Source organism: Magallana gigas, chromosome 6 (genome assembly GCF_963853765.1).
Source record: "Magallana gigas chromosome 6, xbMagGiga1.1, whole genome shotgun sequence".
Lineage (NCBI taxonomy): Eukaryota > Metazoa > Mollusca > Bivalvia > Ostreida > Ostreidae > Magallana > Magallana gigas.
The window spans coordinates 26,888,162-26,900,374 of NC_088858.1; the positions used below are offsets into that span (position 1 = coordinate 26,888,162).

The 12,213-nt window shown below is 32.7% G+C and overlaps 1 protein-coding gene across 5 annotated transcripts in view; it reads left to right on the forward strand.

Moving 5' to 3' along the window:
- LOC105332216 (E3 SUMO-protein ligase PIAS2) overlaps positions 1 to 12,112 on the forward strand; it is a 20,437-nt gene extending 8,325 nt beyond the window's left edge. For 4 of the 5 annotated variants that reach the window (XM_011434729.4, XM_011434731.4, XM_011434730.4 and 1 more), the window contains 8 exons: positions 64 to 114; positions 350 to 440; positions 1,943 to 2,077; positions 2,172 to 2,277; positions 2,728 to 2,801; positions 3,189 to 3,349; positions 3,765 to 3,937; positions 4,336 to 6,485. In XM_011434729.4, the coding sequence (XP_011433031.2) occupies positions 64 to 114; positions 350 to 440; positions 1,943 to 2,077; positions 2,172 to 2,277; positions 2,728 to 2,801; positions 3,189 to 3,349; positions 3,765 to 3,937; positions 4,336 to 4,991 (1,447 nt within the window). In that variant the 3' untranslated portion in view covers positions 4,992 to 6,485. Of the gene's footprint in view, positions 1 to 63; positions 115 to 349; positions 441 to 1,942; positions 2,078 to 2,171; positions 2,278 to 2,727; positions 2,802 to 3,188; positions 3,350 to 3,764; positions 3,938 to 4,335; positions 6,486 to 11,706 lie in introns of those variants that run through there. The other variant, XM_020068896.3, reaches the window with a different exon arrangement.
- The last annotated feature ends 101 nt before the right edge of the window (positions 12,113 to 12,213 follow it).

Here is a 12,213-nt window from a genome sequence, read left to right on the forward strand (position 1 = left end):
TTGATTGTCATCACATTAAGTTTAGAAGAATTTATATTTATTTGTATCAATCTTTTTCATCAGAGATTTCCGACCAGGTGCTAGATGTGAATATACCACACAGATTCAACTCAGGTGTGCTTTTATATAAAATAAAACCAGCTCTAAATCATAAAAAATAAAAAAATGATTGAAAATTTTGTCAAAATATTTCATTTCTTTATACTAAAATAACCATTTTGTGGAAAAATCTAGTTTGAATCTTTGAAATTAATGCATTCAGTTTTTATGCTTTCTTGTGAAATGAACTGTTTTCACTAATTTTTTTTGTATTTGTAAGTAATTTATGAAAAATATCATCATGTTACAGATTTTGTCTGCTGGAGATAAGTTGTGAACAAGATGACCATTTCCCTCCCAGTATCTGTGTTCGTGTGAATGGAAAGATGGCCCCTCTACCAGTATGTCAATTAATTGTTTAACACTTATTTTAAAGCTATACACGCTATAATTTGCGTCAATTTTGAATAAAGGGGAAAATGTATGTGTTTGATTACTAATAAAAGTTACCTTTATTCTGTTAATTATAATGCTCAATTCGATCACGTAACAAATATATCAAATATTAAACAATAAAAAATATTTATTTTCCTGCCAGGAAAGTAATGCCTCCTCGTGAATATCAATCTATCACGTGATATCGACAGCTAAATTTAGCTTATCATACCAAAACTGGTGAAGGGTCAACATCTTCATAATTGTGATAGTTTCACAAAGGAAAGGATATTTTCAGTAAAGCATAAATTTGTCCGATATACGAGTACAAACAAAAGAAAAAAATACAAGCCTGTGAGTAGATATGAATACTTCCTTTAAAAAAATGACGTAGACCTGTGTTTTTCCCCTATGTGCTATTTATAGATCCTATAAGTGTTAATGCAGAAGTAAGGGTATCGTGAATGGCAAGCGTATTTTACTCATTATACATGTATGTATTTCAAATTAACAACTGTTAAGCATATTAAAAATCAAGTTGGATATTTAATTAGGCAAACAATAACGACCACCTAGTTCTCCGCGGACATGCGCAATGAGGTCGGTTTGCTCTTCCTTCATCAATATTCATGAAAAGGTATATTTTCCTGGCAGAAAAATAAACAATTAAAAATCTATATCTTTGTAACGAGATGGAATTCACCCTTGTAATTTACAGATTAAGGATAACTTTTATAAGTAGACAAGCACATGCGTTTTCACTGTCATTCAAAATTGACGCAAATTATAGCGTGTATAGCTTTAAGGAAAAGTTCAGCCATGGATGTTTGTGTAAATCATTAGAGTCTATTACTTTTGAATTATATGCTTTGAATTTTTTTTTAGTGAAATGCCCCGTTATAATCATTAATAGCTATCTAATTTTTGCTTTTCTGATGCACATCTGCATTACAATCGTAACAACCTCTGTAAATTCCTTATTGTACATGTGTACTTAATTCTGCAATTCCACTGCTCTGTATCAAATCGTGAGCACCATGTTTTTGTTATTATTTCATATACTGTAGAAGCAGAAATATTCATTGAGGATTTAATTTCGTTATTTTCGTTGGCAGTATAAATCAATGAAATTAAATCCATGACGAATTTTTAACCCAAGTATTAATGGTTACAAAGAGATTAAGATATGATAATATTAAATACCAACGAAGTTTCATTTGATTTAAAAACAACGAAATTTTGACCTAACAAAAATATGTGCTTCTACAGTAGTTCAAATACTGTTTGAAAAATAAAATCGACATTTTAAAATCTGTGAGGGTTGCTTCACAATTTTATGCGAAATAAATTCCTTGGGTACAGTGTACATATAAAAGAGAAATTTATTTACATATTGTTTCTGCCTCACATAACAATGCCGCACTGTGTTCACCTCATACAATGCTAAGCACACTCTTCTTGTTTTCAGAATCCTATTCCAACTAACAAACCTGGAGTCGAGCCTAAGCGCCCGGGTCGACCGGTAGATATCACACCCCTTTGTCGGCTCTCACCAACCCTGCCCAACCAGATTGAAGTCTCCTGGGCCGCCGACTTTGGACGGGTATGACAGGGTTTTGTTGTATAAAGCTGTGAGATTTTTGGTATTTTTAGCCTGTTTCTATGACATGGCTGATAGTTTTTGGTTCATTTTTCAGGGATTCTGTATTGCCATCTTTTTGGTGAAAAAGTTAACGTCTGACACTTTACTGGGCAGACTTAAACAGTTTGGTAATCGTCATGCTGACCACACCAGAGCCCTTAGTATGTTATCGTAAAATTATGCCTTATTTTAGCTCAAACATATAGTTTTTAGATATGAAGCTTAATTGATAATTCTATTATTAAGTGTCAATTTTCAAATTTAAAGAGCAATATCTTAGCTTGACTTATATTATCTTGGTATTATAACATTGTATGATATGTGATTGGATAATGAATGTTATATTGCTAACAATATTTTGTAATTTTTGTGGCTGGATCATTGATGAACTGAAAAATCCATTTATAAAAAAATTGTAATAAACTGAAGTGATTTTTATTAGACATATTGCTTTGTAAAGATTGATTGACTAAAACCTGTGGGATTTTAATTTGTGAAATATTAAATGAACTTGGAGTTAAACCTTCTGACAAGTTTCTAAGTTTGATACAGGATTTCTCCCCTACCATATAATTTTCACATGATCTTCATTTGTGCCTTGTGTGTTTTAGTCAAGGAGAAGCTGGCCCACGACCCTGACAGTGAAATAGCTACAACTTGTCTCAGAGTATCACTCACATGCCCTGTAAGTTACAACCAGATTAGGTGTAATCAAATGAGAAACAAACATTTTGCAGTTAATCAGGACAAAAAATTTCATTGATGTATACATAAAATTCATTTGTAACAAGGTTATATTCTAACTGTTTAAGAGAAAGTTGCACTCCAGTAATAATCTGTGTTTTTCCTGAAGTCAATCTTTTAATTAATACTGCTTAGTATCTTCAAATTTTACAATGTAATACAGATACTTACATCTGATCATTGTAATCAATATTTGAACAGTGGAATCACAATCTAGTCATTGTAACCAGTATCTGGACAGTGGAATCAGTCTCTGATTGGAATGAAACATGCATGTATGTGTCCATTGAATGGACCAGTACTTAGTTGAAGTGTTTGTGTGTTACAGCTGGGCAAGATGAGAATGACAATACCCACACGAGCCAGCACCTGTACCCACCTCCAGTGCTTTGACGGCTCCACCTACCTAATGATGAATGAGAAAAAGTCTACCTGGATGTGTCCAGTCTGTGATAAGCCGGCGCCATTTCATCGACTTTTCATTGATGGGTAACTGGTTTCAAATTGACCTTATTTAGTCAAAAAAAGAGAGAGAAAGGGTGTAGAATGATTCTTTCATAGAAAACTTTTTTTTAAAATTCTTTTCATAGGAGTGTTGAACAAGTGAACTCAAACCGAGTTTGATCTGCATTTGTACAAATGAAGTCAACAATGATAAATTATAGTGTTCTGCTCAAGCGTTTCAATTAGTATCTCAACTTTATAGTGACTTACTTTGATGATAAATGTTGATCAGATATTGACAGATGATGAATTTACATTTTTGCAGATTAATTACAAACAAAAAATCTTTTGAAAGAAAATTTGCAGTACATGTAATGCAAAGAATTCTCAACACAGCCTGAGTGCTTGATGCAGTGTATGCAATACAATGATAGCTTATGGGTTCAATGGGTTTTTGCAGGTATTTTGTGGAGATATTGCAGGAAACCTCAGACATGAACGAAATTCAGTTCCACGAAGACGGGACGTGGAGTCCATTGAAGACCTCAAAGGAACATCATGTGATTTCCTGCAGTCCTGCGGCTCACAAGTCCAGTCATAAAGAGTCCAGGTCCTCCTCCTCCTCAGCCTCAGGTACGCCATCAGGTTATACTGTAGCTTTTATCATCTGTGTACTCAAGGATCATAGGTTTAATTTTATTACTAAAAACCAACTTTTATTCGCGTCAATTTTATTTCGCAATTTACTTGGAATTTACTTATTTGCAATGACTTAATTTTTGTGACAAAAGACTCATCTACAATTATGTTGTTATAACGACCTTATGTCAAAAACACCGAGAAATATTTGCGATGATCAGACTCTCTTGAACCTGACAAAAATTTATAGCAGGTGAATAAAAGTTGGTTTACAATATTACAGTTGTTTTCCATGTAAGATAACATTAGTACTACCAGTGTCTTAGAGAGAAGAAATATACAGGCTATATTCAAGTTTAAGGATATATTAAAGTTTATGCTGTGATTTTTAGGACCTGCTCCAAAGAAGCCCAAAATGGAAGTGATAGACTTAACAATTAGTTCTGATGAAGATTCAGACACTGAAAGTGAATGTGATTCACCTCAGCCCATGTCATCGAATGCATTTGGTGATGTCATCAGCCTGGACTCTCCCACTCCAGCGCCATCCTCTGCATCAACGTCATGTGACTCCCCCATGGTGGCCTCACCATCATCCAATTCAAATTCATCTTCATCCTCATCCTCATCTTCATCATCTTCCTCCAGCACCCCAAAGCAACCATCCTCACCACAGAAATCTCAAGCAGGAACCCCAGTAAGTGCCCCCTTATCAGCGCCCCAGTCAGTAAGCTCCCTCTCCCCTGCCCGGTCCTCGCGCCAGTCTACGCCTGCCCTAGCTCATAGTCCTCGCCCCTTGCCCTCGCCTTCGCCTCCGGGAGGACAGCCCGTGATTCACTCTCCTTTAGGAATTAGAATTTCCCCTGTGACGCCCCCCTCTACTACCCCCATTTTAGCCCCTTTTCAACCAATACCAGCCCCAGTGTCAATACCAGCACCTGTATTTCCCCATTATCCTGCCCCTCCACAAATACAAAATTATGACCCCAACTTAGATAGAGAGATTGAAGACTTCTTAAGGGGAATTGTGTGGGACCAATATAGATAGCTGTCATGTCACCTTTATATAAATGGGTAATTTTAAACATAGAATGGTGCTGAAGCTCTCCCAAAACAAATTTTATGATACATTTTCTTAGAGTTACGGGAGAACAGAATGAGCCTTCATTTCTTTATGCATGATTTACGAGTCTTTTAAAATAAATCAAGTACTCAGGAAAGTAAAATATAAACTTAAAATCGTTTTTTTAGACAATAAACATTGCTTTTACATTTTGTATTTTAATATATTATAAGCATAATTCTGCAGAGATGAATTTCCCAATATTATTTTTTTTTTAGATTTGAGAAAATTTTAACTTCTTTATTGAAAAAATTTTTAATCCCAACAAAAATCAGATGAAGAAAATTCAGATAAGATTTGAAATCCAATGAATGATTTCACATTAATATACATAGCTAGCGTGGACCCAGAAAATGCAATCATTTCATTCTGCATCTCATTGTTTCATACTAAAATGTTTTCATTTGTTACTTTTTCATGTTTGTCACTTGTGTTGCACCACTAACAGAAAAATAATTTATTTTGCATGAACTTCAATTTGTTCATTTCATTTACATGTGTTGCTATTTTAATGGAGGTGTTTTCAAAGTTTTTCCAAGTGGGGGACTATTCCCGAGTACGTGCATGTCTTAGGATGTCTATGAAGATGTGTAGGGTGTACAATGTGTTTGTGGAACAATGTGAATGATTTCTTGAATTTTTTCATTGTCATAATTTTTATTTGTAATTTTCTCCTTCGTTTTTTCAGTAAGATTACGGTATGTACCCTTACTGGATGATTGAGAATACCTCACATTAGAAAGAGTTACTCACATATTGTACTACAAAAAACAATTGTAATCTAATCACACTGTACAGGGGACCTCTCTGAGTATCTGACATGATTCCCCCCAAACTGTACATACGATTGAATTTAGTCATTACATGAGAGCCAAAGGCTTAGTATTTCATCCATATGCATTCAGACTATGTACAATGGTGCATTGTGCCGCAAAGAATAAAACCAAAATATTATAATTATCTCTTCATAGATTTCTGCTGTTGTTTACATTAAAACTGAAAATGAATGACACTCAATTTGTACACAGGTGCATGTATAGTTTACTGTGAATTGTCTGACTCAAGGGATACAATCATGGTTGTAATTTTTTTTTATTTATGAACCTAATGTTTGAGTACAGGTATACTGAGCAGATGCATTACCATAGTTTATGGTTCATTTTAAATTTTCTCCATGAGCATAAATATTGAAAATTACAAGTGTACATTATTACAGTAAGAAATTATAAACTGTTTTCTTTCTTTTTTTCAATCAAGTCTGAATTGTGTCAAGTTAAAAGAATTTGTTTTTGTTTTATTTTTGTTTGTAAAGCATTATTTATATTTATTGTTGATCATTATGTGTTAGATTAAAGCTATAATTGTAAATCTGTGTGAGCAGAGAGAAGACAGGTGCAAAAGTATTTCATGATATGTAGATTATTCCAAAGCTCTATCGAACATTGTACTCTAAACAAGTTGTTGTTATTAAAATTGTAAATTAAAAAAGTATCTTGTTTTTTTAACGGGTTTTCCAATGGAATAATCCAGTTATTGAAATGGTGAAAATGTCGGGTGGGTAAGCGGGCGGCTGCCAAAAGGGTACCCTCATTGTACGGATAACTCCTCCTACAGTTTCAAGATAGGAAGTTGTTCATTTGCAGATCAATTGTACATATATCAGAGGTGTGCATATTGCTAGGATTTTGATTTTTGATAATTTATGAAAAAAATACCAGCTTTTGAACTTAGTCATTTTTTGGCAAAATATTGCATATGGATACTCCATGTCACTGAATACGGTAGGTACTGTTTATCAATTCAGGGTTGACATGGATACAGTTCACATATAAAAAAAAAAACGGTTTACTGTCACATTGACAGCTTTTCACTTGGTTTTTTTTTTTCCTTTCTTCAAAGTAAGCATAATAACATTGATAGTTTTTATCGCAGCAAAGAAACAGTTTTAGCATGGAATTTTGAGCAATGCTACCAATAATTGTCCATTCAGTGTTGCAGGATTTTATTTGTTAAGTACTGTGACACGAATGGTTTGTTTTTTGGGGTGTTTTTTTTTTCAAAACATATACTAGTATTTAATTATAAGGTATAGCAACAAATATTTGAAATTTAGGATTTTTACTTGGATGGGGGGGGGGGGGGGGGTAGGACTGGTTCTGTAAGGTAAAACTGATAGTTATGTTTCATTTTCACTGTGTACTGTATTTGGATATAATTTTGCTGGAAACATTATTCATAGTGGGGTTTTTTTCTTAAAGTTACTGGTAATGATAGTATTTGAAAAAAGAAAGAAGAATAATAGTTTTAATTTTGAATGCATGTACATGTGCTTGTATATTTAGATAACACATATACTATGGTAGATAATGAACAAAGTCAATGTAACTACAGATACTGGTAGGATAGGTAACATAAACAGTTAACAAATTAACCATTCCACAAAGCTATAGGCTTAAAATAAATGTTTTATGGAACATGTATTATTTCTGTCGGTCTACCAGGTAGAAGATAAAATACACTGTCCTGGGTTAGTGTGATTTCTCAAGCTTTGTACAGTTTGAAAATCAAAACCTTTTATATTGACCTTGATGGCTTATGATCATACAGATTTGTCTTTAACATTTTGAAATCTAGACAATTACTAGATAATCTTTTAGTAACAAAGAACAGGGCTCTATATTACGGGGTATTTTACCCATGTAATCAAAACAAATGAGCTAGTGAAAACTGCATGGGAATATGTTAAATTTTGACCTAATTTTCAGATTAAAGATTTTGTATTTTCCTACAAGTATATCCTGATGCATGTCAAAGGAAAAGAGCACGTTACCAACAATCGGAAGATGGAATGCACAACGCCAAATTACCGGTTCCACAAATGACATCAAGTACCGGTACATATCAATGACAGGTATCTTCCCTGACCTGGTAGAATTTGATCTCATCATGTGGAAAGTTTAGAAGAGTACAGTAAATTGTCCAGGAAGAAATGAAAGGTGCAGTACTGTGGGAGTTTAAACTCGCCATGCTTCATTTTTGAGTTGTCCTTCTTTGTTTATTCAAAACTGTGTCTCTTGCATGCAAGTTTTTGTTCGTTCACTAACAAGCATTTTATGGATGCTGGTTTCTTGATGACAGAAGTATCAAGAGAGGCCTGCAAATCCAATGTTGAAATGAAAGAAAGAATTTTTGGAGGGGCGGTGGCTTTGATAGTTTGATTTGGTCTGGTGTGTTTCAACTAATTCACTTTGGTTATACTTACCAGTACATCAATTGTCCGTCTTGTGTAAAACTTAATATTATGGTTTACCTGCATTGTTAATCATTAGTAATTTGGTAGGCAAAGAACAAGGGTGAATATAAAGATGGCATAAATGCAGACTAGTTTAGTTGTAGAATACATTGGAATCATTGTCATTTGTGGGGGTCATTGTATGTGGGTTGCCAAAATTTTCCTGGTTCGTGGGGACAAATTTTCGTTGGTAGCAAGTTCTATTTCTAACATACAAATATTAAATAAATGCTTGTATATAAGTTCATGGAGATGTTGGTGAGAATTACCTATGGAAGTCACTTAAACATTGGTCCCCCACGAACAATGATGATTCCACAGTACATGTAAAGATAAGATTAAGTTATTAAAGGCAATCATTAATGGGTCTAATTCTTTAACCACTCAGCTATTTGAGTAACAAAATTGAGTTAAAAAAAATTCTACATTATGGTTTCATTAACAATCAAGGGCTTAAACTTATGTTGATGAAAAAATCAGGATCAAGGATGCACATATTAATTAGTGTAAAAATGTCCAATCACTATCATTTGATATTAATTTTCATACTTCAATGAACATTTGATTTGTGGATTAATTGGCTTGACAACAAAATCCCTGAAAATTCTTAGCAACGCTTGATGAAACGATAGTATATTTCTTTGTCCACAAGTGTATACCTCGCTAAATAATGATAAAACCGATTTTTTTAATACCAATATAATTATTAGGGATATGTCAGTTTTATTCGGTTGGCTTAGTCAATTAATTTGGGGCTTTAGTTGAGCGATAGTCGAGTACTCGTTCATTTGAAGCTGTGTGTCCTTTTCAATTCAAATAACCTTAAATCTGAAACTAAAAAGTATTTAAAAACTTATGATAATATGTACTAAATTTATTTGATTTAAAATAAATTGAAAAGTTGTTTATCTTGATATCCATTAGCAAATGCCCATGCTTTTCCTTTTTTCTTGTGAATCTTACACATAATTCAGCTCCATATAATCTTAGGCAAATCAAATGTTCCCTATTCAATGTTAAGTAATTGTCCATGCCTAATCAACAATCAAAGAATACTGATTATAAAAACAAATGCTTTGAGATAACTATTTATATGATTAAATGTATTTAGTATATAAACATTTAATCGAAAAAATAACTGATTAGAAGAAACGCAAATTGTTCTCTGGTACATGTCTACCTAAGTAAATCAAAAAAGACCAATTATTAGCCGCTTAAAAAATACACCAGGGACACTGATGGAAATAGAATAACTTACGGATCAAACTTGCCCAGAAAAGACCGGGGACACCGATGGAAATAGTGTAAATTACGGATCAAACATACTGAGAAAAGAAAACTTGTTTTCATTCGTAGCTCAAAAACTACAGTGTTGAAAAAAAAAATAGTTAGAATTTTATTCACTTTATTACGAGTAATCGACTAATAAAATTTCGATGATCGGTGTGACTGAGCGATAGTCGAATACTCGTTGACATCCCTAATTATTATATTAGTATGTTGGAAAAAAAATTAATCTCTTATCTGGTCTAATACAGGCATCTTATTAGCCTAATTCAGCCATTTTCTTTATTGATACTGAAATGTTAATTGAGATGTTGCAATTGCTACTGTCTTTAAAGTGCAGCAAAAGTGCTTATCATGCATTTATAATTCCATAAAAATATCTTTTTGTTGTCATCACTTCAGTTCATGCAGTTATTTTTTTTTCTTGTTCCTGCTGTGTTGATTTTTCATACTCATCTTTTTATAAACCTGCAGTAAAAATCTTCGCACAATCCAATACAAGTATAACTCACTCTTAAATCAAAGTCTAGTACAGGTTTAATTGTTTAGAACAATTTGCAATGTACTGTAATTTCATATACCTGAATATTTCACTTCTTGTGTTGTACAGCCTGTGAATTAATAATATATGGAAGAAATAGATTTTCATGAATAGAGTGCTATATTTAGTGACCAGTTTTTTTTCATACTTGAATTCCTTCATCTACAAATGTATATTAATTTTTTAAGAGAATTTAAGGAACTCTTTGGGAGAAAAATTGGTCACTATATACAGGTAGGACTATTTACAGAACATTTAATTTCCTTCTCTGGAAATAAAGCATGCATTATTTTAGGTGTAAAAAATAGAGTTAATAAAAGCCAGTGATTAGGTTAGCCTTGAAGGGAAGTTCAAAATAATTAAGGTGGTTCGATGCTCAACAAAATCTCACTACATCTACCTTAAAATGTTAAATATGACGTTAAGCCATTTAAGGATGCCGATTTGTGTTTTTTGTGGAAAGACAATATAGCAAAACTCTTTATTTTTTAACCATATGTAATTTACACCAGCTCTAGTTTATTTGCAAAGTTTCAAGAAAATCAACCATCTCGTTCTTTTTAGGGGCCATCTCGAAATACAGGTACATTTACTATTGGAATATATATAGGAAATTGTCATTTTCCACAAATTGAAGGAGATTTAAAAAATACTAGCTATTTTTTCTCAAATAGTAATATGTGATTAATAACATCATTTTCTGCCTTATATATAAAAAGTACTAAATTCTATTGTCTGGTTTTTAGTGGGGGCTATCTCAAAATATTAAAATGCACCATATTTTGCAATATGTTTGGAGATTTACAAATGTACATTGGTATGTTGGATTCGTTAAAAAATTGAGAAAAATACCCCGGTGGATAGCATTCTGTATATAGATTTTCTTTTATGTATTTCTTATCACTCTCTTCATTTTACCATAACGTCTTAAAAACACAATGGCAACACTCCCTACCAAACAACGGAGAAGTCATTTAAAAAATAAAATTTTCCTTTAAAAATCTCAATATTTTTATCTGTATTTTGATTATTGTGTTCAATTTTATAAATAATATCAAAAAAATTTCATTGAAAGTATATATACACTGTATTTTACTAGAACGCGCAATGAAAACTAAAGTCGGCCTCCTTGAATTATATTATGTTTTTAAAGAACCCAAATATTTTAGGTTATAAGTTTGAGTATATATTCTTGTAGCTTTACATACAGAGCTCTACATGTTTATTGGATATTACCCCCCAAAAAATACTAGCTATACCATTTATCAGGTCATTTTGGGATTTTTTGTTTGGCAAATTTTGTTTTAAAATGTTTGTTAAAAATTTGATCTGCCATAGATTTAAAAGCAAAACTTTTTCAGGATGCCAAAATTACCAGATGTATAGAGTGATCAGTAATTTCAATATGCATTTCAAAATGATTTTATTAATCCAATAAGAAACCAATTATTTAAATTGCATGAACTAGCCAAATAAATTCTTTTCTGTATAATTGTATATTTTTTTTTTCTTTTTGACAGAACCCCTTGGCTGTTGAAAGTTATGTTTCATGTGGATCTCCCAACCTGGTAGATGATAATTTTTATGAAGAAGATTCCATGGACTATGAAACTTAAAGGGGTGGTGGTGGTGGTGGATCGGGGTGTATTTACTTATACATGTACTATAATAATATAAGGTTGAGAATCCCACCCTGTAGGGATTGGAACTAGTGTAATGGACCAGACCCTTACCATTCTCTTTCTTGCCATGTGTTTTTTTCTTCTGTGTTTGATGAAATTGAGAAGAGATAGGGTTTTTTGTATTTTTTTTCAATTAAATTGGCATTTTTTCTTCCTTTAAAAATTATCTTTCATCACAATTAAGGATGGACATTAACAAAATACTGATGTGATATTTTGTTCAATAAATCTTAATAATAGTTTGCTATTGATTTGTAATTTCTCTCTCTCTCTTTCTCTCTCTCTCAGAAATTGCTGGGTCCGCCACTAGACGTTTTGAATGCATGCACGCACTTTAAAGATATT